The sequence below is a fragment of the Alnus glutinosa genome, chromosome 11 (assembly GCF_958979055.1).
Source record: "Alnus glutinosa chromosome 11, dhAlnGlut1.1, whole genome shotgun sequence".
NCBI lineage: Eukaryota > Viridiplantae > Streptophyta > Magnoliopsida > Fagales > Betulaceae > Alnus > Alnus glutinosa.
Window position 1 is genome coordinate 3,828,502 of NC_084896.1, and position 21,795 is coordinate 3,850,296.

General features: G+C 36.9%; 3 protein-coding genes across 5 annotated transcripts; 2 read left to right on the forward strand and 1 right to left on the reverse strand.

Moving 5' to 3' along the window:
* The first annotated feature begins 575 nt into the window (after nt 1–575).
* On the forward strand, nt 576–1,417 carry LOC133882654 (dirigent protein 23-like). Its single transcript, XM_062321860.1, has one exon. It carries the CDS (start codon nt 640–642, stop codon nt 1,222–1,224), a length of 585 nt encoding a protein of 194 aa, XP_062177844.1. The 5' UTR covers nt 576–639; the 3' UTR covers nt 1,225–1,417.
* A 3,834-nt stretch (nt 1,418–5,251) lies between these two features.
* On the reverse strand, nt 5,252–9,966 carry LOC133882415 (translocase of chloroplast 120, chloroplastic-like). 2 transcript variants are annotated; one of them, XM_062321582.1, is made up of 3 exons: nt 9,810–9,966; nt 9,295–9,503; nt 5,252–9,213 (listed from the first exon to the last, which is right to left on the reverse strand). In XM_062321582.1, the coding sequence occupies exons 2-3, from the start codon at nt 9,472–9,474 to the stop codon at nt 5,530–5,532; spliced, it is 3,864 nt and encodes a 1,287-aa protein (XP_062177566.1). In that variant the 5' UTR covers nt 9,475–9,503; nt 9,810–9,966; the 3' UTR covers nt 5,252–5,529. The 2 variants fall into 2 exon arrangements, with proteins under 2 accessions (XP_062177566.1, XP_062177565.1); XM_062321581.1 differs by having other exon boundaries at nt 5,252–9,503.
* A 6,869-nt stretch (nt 9,967–16,835) lies between these two features.
* Nucleotides 16,836–20,989, forward strand: LOC133881371 (pentatricopeptide repeat-containing protein At2g21090). 2 transcript variants are annotated; one of them, XR_009902495.1, is made up of 3 exons: nt 16,836–18,805; nt 19,692–19,953; nt 20,690–20,989. XR_009902495.1 is itself a non-coding variant. In XM_062320285.1 (2 exons), exons 1-2 carry the CDS (start codon nt 16,956–16,958, stop codon nt 19,705–19,707), a joined length of 1,866 nt encoding a protein of 621 aa, XP_062176269.1. In that variant the 5' UTR covers nt 16,836–16,955; the 3' UTR covers nt 19,708–20,290. The 2 variants fall into 2 exon arrangements, 1 of the variants encoding a protein (XP_062176269.1); XM_062320285.1 differs by lacking the exon at nt 20,690–20,989 and having other exon boundaries at nt 19,692–20,290.
* Nucleotides 20,990–21,795: the final 806 nt, after the last annotated feature.

A 21,795-nucleotide genomic window follows, 5' to 3' on the forward strand; every position in this document is an offset into this window, starting at 1 on the left:
GATGTAAGAAGACTAGAAGAGTGAGTGGTTAAATGATGTCTCAACATGCCATTTATTATGAGCTCACTAAAAAGTAATTCTCTAGGAATTTTCCCAACATGTCAATTTGCATTTTTACAGGCTGCAGCTAATACAAGCACGTCTCTATGAGCATCTCCAGTAGAATAGGGAAATGGCTCATAATAGTTAAATTTGACTATGATGAACCATTTTTCGTCTCCATGCAGAATAGACAAAATAAGATTTTTTCTTTTCATATGAATAGTAAATAGGCAGAAGAGCCTATTCATTATTCACACTATAAACAGTTTTTGATTGTTTTCTCTTTCTTCATTCCCTTCTTTCACACACTCTTTTTTCCCACTTTCTTCCTCACAAAATAAGATTTAAAGAAAATAAAGAGTTAAATAGAGAATTTGTTGGAGAAAGTATAGAAAAAACAATAGATAAAGTAGAGAATTGTACTTTTTCAATAGCTACTTTGATTATTATTAACGGAGATGCATCGAAAAGATAGTTGATCACAAACAACACAATAACCAAAACAAAAGCAAAAATAGACAAAATGATGTTTGATTATTCCTCTTTAAAGAGCCTCCCTAGACTCCATCTTCTGCTGTGCAAGTGAGAGAGGGAATAATGCATATGGCAAAGGTAGCTCCAGTTCTACTGCTTTTCTCAATAGCCATGGCCATTCAATTGGAAAAGCAGAGCACCGTTGCAGAGCCCAACGAAGAAGTTGATGAATGGCTCCAAAACCTCCAAACCTCCAAGCAGACGATCTCCCGGCTCAATTTTTACTTCCATGACACGCTATCAGGGAAACAACCAAGCGCAGTACAAGTAGCCCAAGCATCAAACACTGACAAATCACCCACCTTATTTGGAGTTGTTTACATTTTTGATGACCCACTAACAGAGGGACCTGAACCCACTTCTAGACTCGTCGGTCGAGCTCAGGGGCTCTATGGGTCAGCTTGCCAGCAAGAACTCAGTCTACTTGTAGCCATGACCGTTGTTTTCACGGCTGGAAAGTTTAACGCTAGCAGCCTTACCATTTTGGGAAGAAATGCAGCTTTGCAGGAGGTCCGTGAGATGCCGATCATCGGCGGTTCTGGTGCTTTCCGATTGGCACGTGGATTTGCCATCGCAAAGACACATTCTCTTAATTTTACAAGCGGTGACGCTATTGTGGAGTACAATGTTGTGGCTGTACATTATTGAGCAGTAACAATGGAGTCTCTCTAGTGGAGCATAGTGCTTATTTTTCACCTTTTTTTTATTATTATTATTATTATTATTATTATTATTATTTCTTTTTTGCTCTGTTTGATTTTGTTGGTCTTGTGTGGAGTTGCATCAGTTGGATACATGTGTTTTCTATTGGATTTGATTACATAATTTTGGATTTTCGATACCTGCCATTGAGATACATTTAAATTACTTTGATCGACAAAATCATCGTCAGTTCCATTAAATCTGTACGGGTTAGCTATTAATAATGGGATTGTGCTTAATAATGTGGTTGTATCAGGTTTTCACTAAAGTCTACTCTTGAATTGGCATATTGTGTTTGTTTTTTATCTGTTAATATTGAGCGTCACGGAATTACTATACACAAAGCCAACCACGTCTCCCTAGATGTGAGAGTTATCTATGAAGGAGAATATGCGAAAAGTATATTCTAATATATCGATTAGGATCTCGTCACGTGAGAGGTTGTTCGGGCGGTTGATCTCGTAGTTCGAACAGGTGGAGCTCAAACTACCCGAATACCTGCTTTATTTAACGTAATAAGACAATCTCATTGTACAGAATCTAAATATGTGAGATATCAACACGACATATAGAGCTATTTGAGTATATAATGCTTTATTTTTTTTTGACGTAAAATTGTTTTCGTCGTAAAAAAAATAATTTTCTCGAAAATATTTTTCAGCGTTTAATTCGCACAAAAAAATTACGAAAAGTAAAAATGCAACTATCACCAGGATCCGGCAACGTCCGATCGCTGTTGCCGGATTTCGGCGAGCATGTTTGGCTAGATCCGGCCAGCTTCTGACCATGGCCGAATTCCGGCCAAATTCTGCCGGAATTTGGTCTGCCGGGATCCAGCGATGGTGGCCGGATGTCGCCGAATTCCGGCGCCGGCAGTATTCCGGTGGACAGATTCCGGCGCCGACATTATTTCGGAAGCCGGATGTTGCCGGATTCCGGTGTCGCCTGGATTTTGACGACCGACTATTGCCGAATTCCGACAATCGGATATCAAATGTGCGTGAAAGGACGAAGAGTATAATTTCGGAAAACAATTTACGATTTTTAAAACAATAAATCGTTTTCTAAAAATTAAAGAAGTTTTTACGGTCAAACCAAAAATGATTTTTGTTGACCATTATTTTCGCTCCTACCGAATACCGTAAAATACCGAAATTATTTTTCAAAAATTATTTTACACCGAAATAAATAAAGGATAAGCTACCACGATTGTCCCTATAGAATTACAAAGAAATTTTAAGATATACCAGTCAATCTGGGAGTACGCTCTATCCATACCAGCCTGCCAGAAAAGCTCTTCATCAAGCCCAAGCTTTGTTTTAAGCTAAAGGAGATTAGGCCTAAAGGTCCTTTTTAGAAAGAAAAAAAATGGTTAACCCTTTTGGGTTGTAGGAAATCAATCAATCCCAATTCTTAAAAGAATGGTTCATGTAGGCAATTTTGAGGACAAACTCTGACATGATTGATGTCTTCACCATTTTGTTGTTAAAGTAGACTGATTTTACCTACCGAAGTAAATTCGTGTTATCATCACTTTGTTGTAAAAGTAGAGCGATTAACCATAGATAAACAAAGCCTTCTACCAAATAGTAGCATTGAAAGGTTGGAATCCGATTTGTGTGTTGTAGTTTTAAATTACAGCACACATATTGTAAAAATAATCAATGACCCAAATGCGTTAAAATTATTGAACGGTATAGATGTAACAAAAGATAAAAAATAAGTGAAGTCATCTTTCTTTTTAAAGCAATGAAGAAACCAAAAAGCCCAATAATACTGAGTCCCCCATCCAAATTCACACGAACTTGCTTGTTTTTTTAACCTTTCTCTCTCTTTGATTGCGTTCTTGCATTTCTATTATATAATCGTCGGATCCTTAATTTATTCCCTCTCTTCTAGACTGAAATATTGCAGCTATGTAAGAAGAAGCTAAAAAGGTAACGAAACTAGCAAAATTTGCAGAGCTCAACTCAAAGACACAACCCAGCTGTCTCTATGTCTCTATGAATTTCGAGCAAAACTCAGCTGTAAACTAGTTGTCCAAGCAAAATAAAGCAACAAAAAAGCCTCAAATTTCTAAATTCATCCCTTCATATATCTTTTGCAGGTCTCAGCAATGGGTTTTTATAAACCACGTTTTGCTATGTGTTCTTTGTGTAGATCTCACGGTTATAGAGGAAAGCTAGTGTGAATTTGGATGAGGGACTCAATACTATTGGGCCTTAGGTTTCACCATCGATTAAGAGAAGGAAGATGACTCCACTTGTTTTTTTATCTTTTATTACATCTAGACCGTTAAATAATTTTAACACATCTGGGCCATTAGTTATTTTTATAACATGTGTGCTGTAATTTTAAACTACAGCACACAAGCTAGATCCGAAAAGTTTACCGACACCCTAAACCCGACAACCGAGCTGACCCTGTTAAAATTCTAATTTTGCCACCAATCACCAACGGGTGGTGGGATTTATCCGATTGAACTCCGTCAGTTCTAGTCGGAATTGTCAGATCAGCTACGCAATGATCCGCCCTACCAACAGCCTTTAATTCGGCCATCAAAGTGGGCTGAGTACCAACCCGAGGGGGTTCATGCTCAGCCCCATTGCACACTGCAATTGTGGCAAATGATTGAGAAAACTATATTCCTACAACTTGAGTGTAAGATAAGAAATCAGAATATAACACAAAATAGTATTGGAAGTCTTTCATGGCTAATAAAATTGAACACCGCATGACTGCCTTGTTATTGTTGAAGAAGACATATAGATGCTATTTGATCATTTTGATTGGCATGACACACAAAGCTAACATTTTGCATCGTTACAGCGTGTGAAGTCATTTCCAACAACGATCACTGCCTGATATCCCCCCACTTATAATGCAAACAGCTAATGGGGTCAAGTGTCCTTAAACAACATTACACCATGTCAAGTATTTTGACCCTTTGTATCATAGTCCATCCCTTATGGTCGCTTCAAGCCACACCTAAATCCAATAATACCTACAAGAAGACATTAATAGGTGGATGCATCATTCATAAAGAGTAATCTTTGGCACCTTGTAGCTGGAGAATACCCAATGGCATTTTCTAATAATTAACGAGTGTCAAGGACAAAAGTAGTTTTATCAAAAGAGATCACACGATTCTCCTTAAGAAAGAAACACAGGCCCAAGGACAAGAGGCATGAGCTGCATCATTAAGAAAGTAGAGGCTGAAAAATCGTTGACCCAAGAATAAGAGATGGGGTCATTAAGGTGAAGTGAGTAACCAACAAAGACAGGTATTGACAGCTAGAATTGCCATTTTTTGAGGAGTTGGGGTGCGTTTGTTCTCTCTAATTGTTTCAGTATCCACAAGGGCAATAGGCAGTCGAGGATCAAAGAGCAGCATGATACATCATTATAGCCTTATCAAAGAAAGTATTTGGCAGTGAAGGAGAACATGATTGGTCAAACTTATATCTGCAGTGTGGGAACCCCACTCCAAAAGGGTACAATTGGATGTTAATCACCACACTAATAAATCAGGTAATTAAGGGAATCATACTCTCAAGGACACGCGAATTCAAAAAATAAGTTGAAAGAGACAACAGCTGTAAACCTCTAAAATGCCTGCAGAAAGAAAGTTTGACTTGAAGGAGTATGATTAAGATTGTCATGAAGGCACATGCCCTCAACTTCGAGTAACAATAATTCTGTGCACGCAATGAAGAAACAGAATTACCATTTGCCATTGAGAGGATGAACATAAGTCTCTTCAGCATGTTAACAGTATCAATAACATTGATTTTCACAATCACCTCAGTGATGGAACACTTCTAACAACAGATAAACAAATCCTTTTGTTTTAACATCCCCATAAAGTACAAAATCAACTAAATTAAAAGAAATAGTACCCTGGACTTCAAGGGAAGGTGATCATGATTAACATGAAAAAAAGTTCAGGCCAAGTTATTAGACACTGTCCATATAATGAATTTTCACACCAGTAGAGAGATAATTAAGACAAAAACATAATTGAACAAGCTGCAATACTTGGTCCAGTAGCTTAACGAGAACAAAATTCACCAAATGCGGATATCTAACTGAAGAAGACAAAATTACTATACTCAAGAAAAGTTATTTTGGGGGCTAAGAAAATATGAAATAAGCAGCTCAGTATCACTCACTCTTGAGGATGCCATTAGAGATGGCCATGTAAAGTTATCTCCTATAACCATGAAGCTGCTGCAGTATAACCTAATAACATCATTGACTAGACTGCAATTGTTCAAAATGACCATGTAGCTTTCTGAGAAGAGGAATAAGGCTGACCAAAGCTATTTGAATCTGTTCCGAGCTATTTAAGCGAATGCTTACTTGTCCTGCCCCTCTGTTATTCAAATTGATACGACCAATCAAATTTGAAGATCGCCCTATAGGGATCTGGGATTGTATATTACAACCAATAGCAGGGTCACCATGCCAATCCATAACAGAAAGCCCAAGAGTTGATAGAGAACGTCCCAGAGGGTAATCCTTATCTCTCAACTGGGCCTCCAAACTACCACCATATGCAACATCACCACGGGCCGTCATTGCACCACCAGTCATAACCAACCGGAACCGTTTATTAGCAATCAATTTGTCTTCAAGTTTCAATCCAGCTGATAAGGCATCACCCAAGAGCGTAACTGAGAGACCAGCAGTTGCCTTGTTCTTCCTAAAATTACTAAACCTTGTCTCGCTGCGTAGTGTGTAAGCTAAATCTTTTCCAACAGTCTGCATATCAAAACCTAATGAAGTTGCTTTCCCTTCACCATGCTTTATTGAACTGGCAACTTCCAGTTGGACATTGGCATCCTTCTTATCCTTTGTAACCTGACCAGAAAAAGATAAGGGTATTTTGTCTTTAACCACAAACAATCTCTCCACATTTATGCCTTCATAACCAACATCATGATCCCAACCATGGGTGTCTAGAACAGGCCTAATAAGCCACTGGTTGGATGAATCAAGATGGCGATACCGATGACAAGGATTATCAGAATCAAAAGAAGCAGGTAAGGCATAATCTGGCAAGGGAACTGGCACAGATGCTGCTCCACCACTTTCTTCTTCAACATTCTCACTGAAGTCACTAGGCTGATCCTTTGCCGAAGCAGCCATCTTCTTCATCATCTTCCGTCTCTTTTTCTCTTCCTTCAACTGTTTCTTCATAAAAACCTTTTCCCTATATTCCAATTCATCATAATATGCCTTCTTCTGAGCTTTGGTGAGCCTTGCCTCCTGGGCCTTTGTCAAACGTTTAAATGGTGGCAATTCATCGAATTCTGATTCCTCATCCGAATCTGATGACTCATCCAGATCATCATCTAAATCATCTTCATCACCAAACTGCTCCTCAGGCATCTTCAACTGTGGCCTTGATTGGAGAAGGGATGAGAGAAGGAAAGGTAAAGGAGGTGCTCTTGTTCGATTAGGAAAAGGCTTCCCAGGAGGACTATCTTGCAACTTTAAAAGTGTGTTCGCTTCGGCCAGAATCTTTGATGCAAAAGAGAGCAATAACAAATGAGGCTTCCAAACCTGACCATTTGGTAGCACTCTCTGCCCAGCCCTATTTGTTCTGCAAGCGGAGTGGTTTTCCACCAAGGAAACAGGATTCATAAGCCGCATATCTCCAGCTGCCTGACGAATGGCTTGCTGGACAACGTGAGATCGTTGGGTCACAAACATGTCATAACTAGAAGCAGTACCATTTGGGCCATCAGGTGGAGCAGATGCTGCATGAGTTAAAACCACAATTGCATTGAACCATATTGATGGTCCAAATATCTCAGTGATGGTGCGCAAGAGCGGCATATCACTAAAATCTCTGCTCTGCATGTCCAACCTATCAAGATACAATACAATATCTGGAGGAGTTGTCTTAATAAAGCGCTTAACAGAGAGGAGGATCTTCTCATTTTGGCGCTGGTCCGACAAGGAAGGAAGAAGCCCTGGAGTGTCAATGACCCGTACCTTAATACCCTGCACCGTTCCCACAACATCCTGCACCTTCTTTGTACCCATTTGAAAAGCATCAGTGCTGAACTTGACTTCATCAAATATTGAATTGATGGTTGCACTTTTACCAACTCCTGTCTTCCCAAGAACCATAATTGTGCAAGAGAAATCAAGGGGTTCCTGCCCTGCTGCCTCAAGCTGCTCTGCCATTGCACTAGCACGGTCAAAGCTAAAGGCACCAACACGGCCCCCATTTCTCCCTCGGAGCTGCTCAGCTAATCCTAATCTGTACAAAACCTGCGCCACAACAACATTATGGGGAGTCTGTCCGAGTCTATGTGCAAGGCGCAAAAATTTCACCCTTATCATCTGGAGTTTTTCACGAGTCTCATCATACTCCTCAGCCTCTCCATTGATTGGGTCCTCAATTTGTTGGGTTTGCATTTGAGATACATTACCGTTCACACGAGCCTGCTGAGCCACCCGAGGTGCAGGTTCCAATAGTGGTGCAGCACGTCCAAGACCAGCAGGACGTGCAGGAGGAGGAGCAGGATTTGCAGATTTTCCATGTGAAGAAGCAAGCTCTGGTGCTCGCTGTATCTCCTGTTCTCCATTAACTCGAGTTTTTTGCTTCTCTTGCCCAGCATTTTCTTCCTTCGTCATATTCTCCTCAGCCAATAGTGGTGCAGCACGTCCAAGACCAGCAGGACGTGCAGGAGGAGGAGCAGGATTTGCAGATTTTCCATGTGAAGAAGCAAGCTCTGGTGCTGGCTGTATCTCCTGTTCTCCATTAACTCGAGTTTTTTGCTTCTCTTGCCCAGCATTTTCTTCCTTCGTCATAGTCTCCTCAGCCAATAGTGGTCCAAGACCAGCAGGACGTGCAGGAGGAGGAGCAGGATTTGTAGATTTTCCATGTGAAGAAGCAAGCTCTGGTGCTGGCTGTATCTCCTGTTCTCCATTAACTTGAGTTCTTTGCTTCTCTTGCCCAACATTTTCTTCCTTCATCATAGTCTCCTCAGCCACCGTGTGGTTGTTTAGAACTTCATGATCATTTTCATCTGCACGCTTATGTTCAGAAACTTCATGATCCTCTGCTTTCATATCAGTTGTATTATCCTGAAATTTTTCAGTATTTTCAGTTCTAGATAATTCCGCAGCAGGTGAGCTTCCAATTACAGAAACAACTGGACTTTCCTCCACAAACGTATGCAGATCAACTGAAGTGTCTTTCAGTTCACAAGGTTCCACATGACGCTCAGAATCAACTCCAGCTTGAGTATCTTTCGCTTCCCCATTCCTGCAATCCTGATGTTCTGTATCCATATGAGATGAAATGACCCTTGCCTCATCACTGCTATCATCCTCATGGCTTGAAAAAATTCCAGCTCTAGCATCTTTGAATTCCCTGCTCTCATTGTCTTGACATTCAGTATCCAAGTTATCACCCTTCAGTTTCTCACCATTACCATCTTCATTTAGAATCTCCCTATGCAATTCAGTTTTTTGAAGAGACTCAACGAAAACTCCTCCCACCTTATCACCTCCTCCATTTTCTAATTTTTCATCTACAGGAATATGCTCCAAATTAACATGATCAAAAACCTTATTTTCAGAGTTTTCAACTACTAGACCAGACTTAAATTCCACTTCATCCTCACCCTTCAAGACTTCCTTCTCTCCACCAGTACCAACCTCAGATACCTCCTCTCCACCATTTTCTCCACCATCAAATCCCCCATGATCCCTCGACCCATTCAATTCATCAGTCTCTGCCACTTTTTCATTCCCTCCCTCATCAATCTCATCCACCACCACAGACCCATCAACACTCTTTCCACCCACCAAATCATCCACCTTATCTTCAATAATCACCGATGCCTCGAAAAATTGAGCCGCCTCCTCAAACTTCTCAACCTCGTGTCCAGCATTTGGATTCTCATCAACCGCCTGCAAAACAGATTCAGGAATCAGCTCAACATTCCCACCTCCACCACAAGACACACCATACCCAGAATCAGGCTCCGCCACCTGCTCCTGCAAAAGCTTTAGGGTACTCATTGCGTCGTCAAAAACCTCTTCACCATACAAATCCTTCGATTCATCAGAGCCCACCACAACCCTCTCCTCTATTATCTCCTCAGAAACCTCAACTTCCACACTCTCCTCTCCCGCTTGAGACCCATCAACAATCTCAACCCCATTTTCCATCACAAAAACCTCGAAGTTGCTTCAAAACCCTAGATTCACCAAAACCCATAAAATCCATTTAACCAAACAGATAAAATAATCAAGAAAAAGCCAATATAACCATCATAAAAGACAATCAAATTCAAAACCCCAATATCAAATATACAATAAAAGATCGCATTTTTAATCCAAAACCATATCCACAAATAACAGATCTTTCTGGGTTGTCATAATTAATCCAATATTAGCATAAAAACCAGATCCTCAGAGAGTTTTTGCATGTTCTCTACTAGGGTTTGCGAATACTAAAAGCGTGTTAAATTAAACAACATCAAATAATATCACAGAAAGCTTACCTGCTCTTATGGATGACGCAGAGAGAGACTTTTAGAGAGAGAAAGAGAGAGTGTGAGCTTCAGAGAGAGAGAGAGAGAGTAGAGGGAGGTAGAAATACAAAGCTCTGTGTGATTTTGGTCTAAAGAGGAAATGAGAGAAAAGCTCTACTTTCATATGGTCTTCCATATCTACTCCCTTGCTGAATTACAGATAAGAGTTTATCGACGGTTGAGAATGGCTTTGTGGGGTTCTGATCTGACGGTGGAGAGCGACGCCTTGGTATCATCGTGAAAGACGCCAAATCTTGCTGACGTGGACGCCTGGTGAAAAGGTTGCATGCCTTGACACAGCATGTGGTTATCCTCCGAGAATAACGTTGGGGAGGACTGGGGACACAAATCTGGACCGTCCGTGTGAAGTCGATGGCTCGATTGCGAGAAACACGGTGGATGGTGATACGTGACAAAAGCTAGACCGTTTTGATTGATTAGAAGAAACCCTAATGATGATTAAAGACATCATGTTTTTCATTAATAATGCTAGGATTTGGCTTTTTTTTGGCAAACAATAAAAATATCCTTATCTTATAATTTTTCACAAATCCTATAGTAAAATAAAAGTTGCAATACTTTCAAAGAAAAATGCTTAAAATATATAATTTTTACTATAATCTCCTTACAAACTCACGCAGCAATTCTTATATGGGTCATACGGTGCCACATAAATTAAAAAATTAAGCAACAAAATTTTATAAATAAATTTAATTGTTTAGTGATTGGCGTGACACATGAATTTGTAAAGAATTTTGTAGTAAAAGATGTTGTACTATTGCAATACTTTTTTTTTTATTATTATTATTATTATCAAATAGTAGGTTTGAACTTTAAATTTTGTTCTTTAAGATGGTAAGAAATACCATTAAATTGTCATGTCATTTGTAACAACATTATGATAATTATATTAAGGTCTACTCAAGTGAAACATTGCTTCTAACCTATAATAAATATATATTTGACCAAGAGTTATGATATAAATAAATCAATGTTAAAAAGTAAAGAAATAAAACACATTTTATTGTACATATAGGCCGGTCAATTCCTATTGTCACGAGTCTAATTGGCCTAAGCTTGTATATGATTTGATTTGATTTGACATTAAAAAAATAAAAAATAATTAGAGAGAGAGAGAGAGAAATGAGGCATTTATGTAACTGTTGATATGAATATCATCATCTAATTGTCATGGCTTAGGTCAATATCATTTTTTCTTAAAGTAAGAAACAAAGAAGATGAGGATAAGATCCATATTGAAGTTATTGCTTAATTTATCTATGAAATTTTATCATGCATTTGAGTGCAAGAGCTACATCAACTATTTGAAGTTAATTAATTAATTATATGAGGATAAAACATCTTCAAATTCAATTTGAAGTAAATTAATTGTGCATTTCCTTTATTCAACCACTTGAGTGCACGAGCTATATCAACTATTTGTTCATTTGATTCTGCCTTCCAATTCCACCTAGAGCCATAACACGAGTAATTCTAAACGTCATACCCATGTCCATTTTGTATCCCTCTAAAAATGAGGTGGCTTTTAAAATCACCATGTGATCAAAATTTAATTTTGATCAATCACAAGCTCAATGGTGATTTTAAAAGCCACCTCATTTTAAGAGGGACACAAGAGGGACATGAGTATGACGTGTAGCATTACTCGCCATAACACTGTGTTATGTATATTACCATTTGAATTAAAGCAGTATTAATTGAGGTTGTGGATATTTACCATTTGAATCTTATCACACCAACCTAATCCACATGGGTAATCTTCCTAATCATTTAGGGAGTTAAATGTGTCCCAAGCTGCAGCAATGCCACATGCAGTTCATCTTTTTAAGAAAATTTGGTTATCCAAGAACTTCAACTAATGTATCTAGTCTTCTTTAGCTTCAACAAAACATTAAAACCTGAGATTTCATATATTCAATTTGAAATCGAATGCACTAGGATCAAGATGGTGGTTTTATTTGGGATCATTTTTAAAATACACGTGAGAATTGCATGATAAATGTTGGTTTAAAAAATTGAGTGAAAATATTTCTTCTAACTCAATTTGGAAGAAAATTGTATCTTATTATAATTGTTGTTGCTATTACTATATGAATTATTTATGTTAGGGATATTATTATCCCCAAAGCTCAAGTAAGCCCATAATCGAATTCTGGGCCCATACGGTTTGACCGATCCGAGGAGGCCCAATCTATTGGGAAATATTCCCAATGGTTAGTGAATGGGCCCAACTGTCCAAGTCGGCCCATTCACTATTCACGATCACAAGGAGAGCCAGCTTTAGAGCCCCTTAGCGAGGCCCATCAATTCACCAAGAAGGCTGGACCGCATGACAGATCCAAGCCCACTCGGAAATAATCCGCAAAGAACCCATGGAGAGATCAAGCTCCCGAGATACTCGAGAGTGTCCCGAGACGTCGAGGCCCATGCTTTGGATACATAGAAGTCTCGTGATCCAAAACATAGAGGCGCATGTTCCTAACCAGCAAAGGAGCACAATCCAGACATGTGGAGAACCCACGTTCGGATACTAGAAGACCCTCTAGTCGGACATGTGGAGACCCCACGTTCCGGACGCTATTAATAGGTTTCTCATCCTCACTATAAATACCCACATACATCAATGTATAATCTGGTGTTATTATCTTAATTATACTGAATACTCCCTGAAATTGTCTACTAATCAGGGCCGGCTCGATATATTTTGGAGCCTAAGGCGAGAATATTAAATAAGGCATTTTTTCGTGGGCCCCACTCTTAGTGATTATTGTTTTTGTAGAGTTATGACTTATATTTCAATGAGTATTTTTCGGTGGGCCTCACTCTCTTCATTGGCTTTCTTATAGTCTACATCATTTTAGTTGAGTCTCCTTAATATGAGAGAAAATGTACTGTTTTTTTATTGGTATTAATTGTTGTGTTCTTGGGGCTTTAATATTTATTTTTCTATTGAAGTTAAAGAGTCTCCAAAGAATAGATCATACTTCTTTTATTTTTTTCAAAACCATTCCATATTATGATTTGTTTTTTGTTTTTTTTTCCCCTTCAAATAAACCTATATTTGGGAGCCTTATTCCATTGAAAAAAAAAAAAAAAAAATCGGCTTATGATTAGGCTTCTTTTTTTTTTTTTTTTTCTTTTTCTTTTTTCAAACAAACTTGTTTTAGGGTCTTATTCCATTGATTTTTTTTTTTTAAAAAAAAAATAATAATAAAAATTGATTATGATTATTTTTCGAACAAATCTATCTTTGGGGCCTTATTCCACTTGGAGGCCATAGGCGACCGCTTAACTCGCCTGATGGCTGAGCCAACCTTGCTATTGACTTAGGGATTGGTCGGCACCCTCGACAATTAATTATTATTATTTTGCATATTAAGAAGAATGAACGAATCATAAGGCGACATGTCACCATACTAAAAACTATACTAACAAATTACATCATACTCTCATTTTGATACATAATTGATAAATCAAGTTTCTATATGGTTTTTCTCATATGTATGATCGGTCATTAATCACAATGATTTTGAAATTTCAACAAAAAGATATGATACATCTCATCAAACAAATCTGTTTTATTGTTGTTGTAAATAATCTTACTACAAGTCGAATTATGGTAGTAGTCTCAATCTGAGTCCAATAAAGAATCTTTGGTCTTTAAGAATCTGGTTAACAACCTAACTCCCCGTGAATGGATATAATCATATAAGACTCTCATAACAAATTAAACTCCAAGCACTCATAGTTTAAGTGAAAATATTAAACCTAATACAAGTGTGACTCCAGTTCTTTGTCTATAAATATGCTTATACCTTAAGTACAAACGTTAGACTAATTATTTTATGCATTGAGCATACTTTTTTCTTATAAATTATTTTAGGCATCGGAGTGGAACTCTCAAAAGTGTCCCTTAATTTTAGTGCACCGTTCACCCCGTATCGAAAAACTATACCAACAATTATTAAATGGTAATATGGTATAGCTATATTTTAATTTTTAAAATCAGTAAAAGGAATCCTAGTGAGTTTCCATCCATATAAATTAATATCTAAACAGAAAAATAAAATATATAATTTGATATATTGCTGACATCCATTGAAATCGATATAATTTTCATTTCAATCATTTCACTTGCAACACAACCTCGTTTTTCCACATATTCTCCATTCTTTTATTTTTCTTGTGTTCCTTTTTACTATCTCTCCAATTACATGATGTTATAAAAGAATTACGATTTCATAAATTCCTCTTCACATGACCAGACACCAGTCATTAATCAAAATAATTTCAAATTTTCAACACAAAGAATATGATCTTATAATACAAATTTTTTTGGCATGAATTAATTTGTCACCAAACAAATTTGTTTTCGTTTTTAAACAGTACTTCCTATAGTTATTTATTTATTAAAAAAAGGAGATTTTTATTGGATATTAGTTTTTTTACAACTATTAAAGAAAAACTTACTGAGTTTTCAATTCACATAATTGACTACTTCAGATAATTACACATATGATTTGACATACTGCTTGCATCAATTAAACTCAATATAATTTATTATTTAATTATTTCACTTGTAATACCTCCTCATTTTTTTGACATATGCTCCCCACCTTTTTATTTTCTTAGTTTATTTTTCTATTGAAAAATAAATGTCAAATTAGTCATTATAGTTACATTGATTTGCAATAAATTCTTTGTGGTATGAAACTTTGTTGAGAACTCACTATATTAAGCAATAAAAACAAATAGGTTCCTGCACCCAATTTCTGTCCAATTTTTTTTATAAAAACTATCAAATGCAACGGAACCACCTATTTATATTATGACATGTGTTATTCATAATAATAATAAAAAATGATATGAATCTATATAATATAAAAACTATAAATATATTAAATATTGAAAAGAAAAAAAAAATTGAGGGGGCGGTCGAGCCATCCCCTTTCGCCAAATGGGGGGTGGCTCAAGGTCATATGAGTGGTTCGGCCACCATCAAATGACAAAAATAAAATAAATATAAATAAAACTAGAGGGAATTTACCGATTGATGCTACCGTGACATTTAACAATTTCCGTAAATAAAAAAAAAAAAAAATGAACGGAAGTTAGGTCCAAGACCTATTTGTTTTTATTGCTTATCATAGTGAGTTTTTAGTAATTTTTTATACCACATGGAACTTATCGTAAATCAGTGTAACTACGATAACTTATTTTGCATTTTTTCCTTTGCTATTTTCCAATTATACTAGTGGCTTCATTTGTTAATTTTTTATTTTGTATTTTGTTTTCAAAACAAAAATATTATTAAATAACTCAAAACACGAAATATTCATAAAAACAATTTTTATATTTATGTCACATCAAAATTATTTTAAATTTAAAAATTCCTCAAAAAAAACACATTAACAAATAAAATAGCATTTGTTTTCCTTCATTTTTCACACCTATCGAATATGCCATTCTATTAGTATTTTTCACGAAAATAAATTCGAGAAGTAAAACAAATGAAAAATCAATAATAATAATAATAATAATAATAATAATAATAATATGTTTAAGAGAGAATGACAACCACCGAGTGTTACGCCCGAAGGCCCCAAACCAAACAAGAAGTGGACAGGTGAGGTGATTCCGGTTGAGTGAGAAGTGGAAGTAGCTTAGTAGAAATAATCTGGTTTATTTCCTTTATATTAATTATTTAGTTGTGGGTATAATTATGTTTAATGTATGGAAATATAAAAAACACAAAATATAAGGGTAAGAGCCTCAATAAAAGCATATATTAACGAGATGGGTGATGCTAAAAATTACATTTTGATCTCATAATTATTTTACAATATTAATGTGGTAATTCCATCAACCCTTAAATCAATCATTGTTAAAAAAAAAAAAAATAAATAAAAAATAAATAACGATTGGTTGAGACTATCATGTCAATTTATTGTGAGATATAAATATAGTATATACCATTACTTTAATGTGATATATGAATGAACAATGCTAGATACTATGATTTTATTCTACAATTGTCTAAGACTGACGCAGTACTCCCAATTAACCTTTTTGATTAATCATTGTTAAATAAAAAATAAGAAAGATTCAATGGTTGATTTGGATTGTAACGACAACATTGTTGAACAATTGTATGATAAAAATATAATATCGAGTATTATTTTGTATGAATAGTTTGTATTAGGGTATAGTTTGTAGTTAGGAAAAGGAGTTTCTCTAATGGGTTATTTAAAAAGAGGAAAAATTTGTTTAACCTAATTTTCTCTAGGTTCATGCTCTTTCTGATTAGGTCTCATCACTAACCTTTACTAATATTAGAGGAAATCCATTTAACTTAATTAATTTAGAGAAAAAAATCTATCATATTAGAAGATGCTATTAGTAAATTTATGGTTAGAAATTCAAAAACTTCTTTAGCCTTGTTAAACATTAGTTAGACAATGAAGGAAATCTGGTGCAAGCTCATGTGAGAAGATGCTTACATCCCGTTTTATTTGAATAAGTGTTTGGGCATCTTGGGCATAACTCGCTCGAATTGTTCGAACAAGTGAAATTTGAGTATCAATAAGGTAACTTCAATACTTCATGCAACGAATTAATAAGAACTTCATCGTACCATGCAATGGACATCTTCATTGCACCGGAACAAAAACAAGAGAAATGTTAAAGATACTAAATCTTTTACTAAGAGATGGTTATTAAGATGATGTTGAATTTAATTATTGGTACTCCTATCATTTCTTTTTATTAATTATTTTGATAATTTTTAATGAATATGTTTCCCGTCATTTTAGTAATAATCTTTTAGTAAAAGATTTTGTAGTCTTAACATTTTTTTAAAAACAATTGCTGGATTGTGGGTCCTAATCTCATGACATGGTATTAGTAGGTAGGATAAATTGGTTTCCCGAGACGGCCCACCTATGAAGCCCATCAAACCAACGGCAGGTTTCTAAAACTAGGCCCATGCAGTGTTGTCATTCATCACAGCCGCCAATGCACGGCGGAGCTGATCTCCCAAGCCCCACCACCACCACCACCACCAACCCAACATTACATAGATGAAGACGTTATGCAATGCCCTCTCTCTCTCCCCCAGCTCTCAGGCTCACCCAAGAAACGTTTCGCACGAGACCCAGCAAGAAACGCCCACTCCCCAAGCGTCCCTGCATTGTCCAGTCCATCTTCAACCTCGCATCCCAAGGTCACCTCTCCCAGGCCATCTCTTCCCTCGACCTCTTAGCCCGCAAAGGCCTCCGCTTGCCCTCTAACTCTCTCGTCTATCTCTTGCAACAGTGCGCGAACTCCCGCTCTCTTAGACAGACCAAATTGGTTCACCTCCATTTGAAGCTCACGGGGCTGAAGCACCTCACAACGTTTTTGTCGAACCAGTTGATCGCTGCGTATTTCCAATGCGGCGACGAAGTTGAGGCACGCAATGTGTTTGATAAAATGTCTGCGAGGAACCTGTACTCGTGGAATAATATGCTTTCTGGGTATGCGAAAATGAGGATGATTAAGCCTGCTAAGAAGTTGTTTGATAAAATGCCGGAGAAGGATGTTGTGTCGTGGAACACTATGGTGATTGCTTATGCAAGGAGTGGGTTTTGTGATGAGGCTTTGAGGTTTTATAGGGAGCTGCGGAGACTGTCAATTGGGTATAACGAATTCAGTTTTGCGGGTGTTTTGACAGTTTGCGTGAATTTGAAGGAATTGAAGCTTACTAGGCAGGTTCATGGGCAGGTTTTGGTTGTTGGATTTTTGGGGAATGTGGTGATTTCGAGTTCAGTTCTTGATGCTTATGCGAAGTGTGGGGAGATAGGAGATGCGAGGAGAATATTTGATGACATGAATGTAAGGGATGTCCTTGCTTGGACCACCCTCGTTTCGGGATATGCTAAATGGGGGGATATGAAATCAGCTAGCGAATTGTTTGATCAGATGCCTGAGAAAAACGCTGTATCATGGACAGCTTTGATTGCTGGCTATGCAAGAAATGGTCTGGGGCATGAAGCACTTGAGTTGTTCACAAAAATGATGATGCTTCGAGTTATACCTGATCAATTTACATTTAGTAGTTGTCTATGTGCTTGTGCAAGTATAGCTTCGCTTAAGCACGGCAGACAGTTACATGCCTTTTTGATACGAACAAATTTTAGACCCAATACCATAGTTGTGAGCTCTCTCATTGACATGTATTCAAAATGTGGGAGATTGGAATTTGGCAAGCGGGTTTTCAATCTTATGGGTGATAAGCGAGATGTTGTGTTGTGGAACACAATGATATCTGCCTTTGCTCAGCATGGTCATGGTGCAGAAGCAATGAAGATGTTTGATGAATTGGAAAGTTCGGGAGTGAAGCTAGACAGGACCACCTTTGTCGTCGTTCTCAATGCATGTAGTCATTCGGGTTTTGTGCCGGAAGGGCTTAAGTTTTTCACTTCAATGACTCGTGATCATGGCATTGTTCCCGATCAAGAGCATTATGCGTGCTTAATTGATATCTTGGGTCGAGCTGGATGCTTTGAGGAGCTGATGGAACAGCTTGAGAAGATGCCTTGTAAACCTGGTGAGCGAGTTTTGAATGCCTTACTTGGTGTTTGCAGAATTCATGGAAATATAGACTTGGGAAGAAAAGCAGCCGAACAACTTATAGAGTTGGAGCCTCAATCTTCTGCTGCCTATGTTTTACTGTCAAGTATATATGCTGCACTTGGTAGATGGGAGTCGGTAGAGAAGGTGAGACAGCTTATGGATGAGAGGCAAGTTAGGAAAGAGCGTGCCATCAGTTGGATAGAAATTGAAAATAAAGTGCATGCTTTCACAGTATCAGATAGGTTGCATCCTTTGAAAGCAGCAATAAACTCGGTTTTGGAACATTTAGCTCGACATATGGAAGAAGATCCTTCATTACATAATGCTGAAAGGTAAAAGTTCGTCAATATTTTTTCAGCCAGGTGATTCTGGGGAGACAAATACGAATTATATTTCCAGTGAACTTCATAGCTTACAACATTTTTCTTTACTCTTCACAAGTTGGCCTTCTATTCCGATCAGATTCTATACCGTTGAATCTGCATAATGATATTCTTGTGAGATTTTATTCCAAAAATCAGATAACTGATTCCATGAAAGATATTTGCATCCTTGCAATTATTATTTTTTGTCATTGATTCTCTAATAAAATTGGTAATGAGTTTTGTGAATGTCATGAATCCGTATTTTTGTGCATTTGAGTATCACATCAAATGCAGTATCTATTTATTCTTTTCGTAATGGTTTGAAAATAATAGGTTAGCATGAATATAGGTTTGAAACCCATACAGACCTCTAGATGATGAGGTTTTTCTACTTCAAATTATGTGGCATAAAGTTGTTTCTACATATGGATGAGGCTTGCAATTGGGATGGCTTGTACTTGGCCTATAGCATGTACTCGGCAGGCTTGGGCTGAAGTCATTAGACATAGGGGTGGGCTTAAATGGAAACCGAATTAAGTTGGGCTTTGCTTTGCTTGAGGCCTCAGGCAAACAAATCCCATTCCAAACGGACTCGTGTATAATAATTAATAGTTAAGTTATCATGTGTATAGGCTGTAGTTAGAACAACATTATATATACTCTATTCTTTAACGATTGCTGATTGCCCTCTGGATAAAAGGCTGGTCATTAATTGATATTGGATGCTTTCAACTGTATGCCATAAATAAACATGATCTTTTATAAAATTTCTTTTTTATTTCTTAAAAGCAATTTTATTGAAATGTTCAAGTACCTTCAGTTAGTTTGATACTTTGTACCATATGATCTGCAGCTTGTTTGATAAGTAGAAACAGCAGAGTAATTGACATCCCACCCTTCGCAAACAAGGTGACTGACCTGATGTAACATGCCTGAGCTTATATTTTGCAAAACCAGCCTGAGATAAAGCAGGGTTGGTATTCGGGCAACCTGTTTAACCGTAATGCTATCCACTCAGTGATACAGCAATTAGAGACTTGATATACTATTTTTGGTGACTGTTCATACTGCTGTCATCCCTCCTCAACTTTAGAGATCTCAAAGCAGCAATATATGTATGTTTTATAACTTTATGGCTTTCTGAATTAATGACAATTGTAAATCACTGTGGATGCATTTTTATTGCTGTGTATTTCATCAAATTTCTTTTGGGTGAATACTGTCAATACAATACCCTTCTAGCTCCAAAATTGTAGGCAGACTTGTTAGTCTGTTATTATTGTGAAGAGGTTATTGATTCCATTGAGCGAATTTCAAAGCAATAACTGATGGTGAAATATCTTCAGCATACCTGTTAAATGAAGTGATCTAAAACCAAAATCTGTTGGAGGACTGGGAGTATCACATGTCATATTTTCCATAAGTTGAACTTGATGAATTGTATTATATCTTTATATATTACATACCCGGCAATAACCCTTTTTGTCTCCTCGAAAGTTCAGTATTCTACTGTTCTTACAGTGCTTTTATGCTTGTGTAATATTTCAGTTGTCTGTACAGTTAATTTATCAGATTTCATGTCAGGTGCTGAGTGCTGATCAGTAATTAGATACACGCCGTATGAAGCGGAGGTTAATAGTTCGAATCTCTTCTTTTCTTTCTCCCGGGGGCAATTACTTAAAAATAAAAAATTGATGTAATGCTTTTGAAATGTTTTCTTCACAGTAGCCAAAAAGTTTAGAGTCAACTGCTATGAAGTATGAATCATCCTAGTAAATTTGGGGCTCAAGCTATGATGAAAGTTACATCTGTTCTTTTACCTTTTTTTTTTTTTTTTTTTTTTTTTTCCAGTGTCGCTATTTGGAAGGAGACAGCGACTTGAACCCTTGAACTACCGATTGAATGCACATGGTAGGCCAATACACTAGACTCTATTCCTGCTGATGCTTCATGGTCGGTCTGAAAAATTAATAAAAGTGCAAATTTCGGTGCCCATTATGTGGCACATTGGGCCGCAGCTAGATTCAGTTCTAGCAGCATTCCCACCTCATCCTTATCCCATCAATCTCTTGTTCCTCTTGTCAGTAACAATGATCCTTCGAACAATAGTGCCTTGCTTTCTTTTATTAGTTGTAATCACACCATTGCCTTTCGGTAAGGGCTTTATGTGTCTTGTAACGTATCTATAAAAATAAAAAGAATAAAAAAAAAGAATGCACATGGTAGGCCAATGAAGCTGGTGCGAGGGGCTTTCTTTATTTCTAATTAGGGCTATGTAGGATCATCCCTAGTGGACCATTATATTCTTCAAATAGCTTGGAAGCTCATTGGACCGTAGCATCCTCCAAAGGGCATTCCTGCTCATCCGCTAACATTAATGATGTAAGTGATTTGACCTTGTTCTTGTTCGTGACTCTGTCTATCCTTAAAGCAACAATTTGATTGCTTGATATTTGGGCAGGAAGGGAAAACTGTACTGATGATTGTGCCTGTGTTCACTATTTGGGTAGCACCTATTAATGGGGTAAAAACAAAATGTTGCATTTAGTATAGGTGGAAAGGTTCAAATCGGAGAGCTTTTTATGAGAGTTTGGTAGAAATTACTTATAAAGCTAGTCGGTTCTCCACGCGCAAATCATATAAACAAGATTCGAACTTAAAATAATTGCTTTAATGCTATATTAAATAATCATTTATCTCAAAAGTTTAAATTTTAAAAAAATTATGAATTTAATAATTTAATTTATATTTTAACATTTTTTCTTACGTGTAGGTTTAAACTCTCTCTTAATATGTAAGATCCAAAACTTACAATATTTAATTAAAATAAAAGGTAAATGACAAAAATAATATTCGAACTCATAATTTTGACTTCGAACTTTGTGTTTGATATTATGTTAAATTATTATTTATTTTAAAATTTTAAGTTTAAGCTTAAGTAGATAAAAAATAATAAA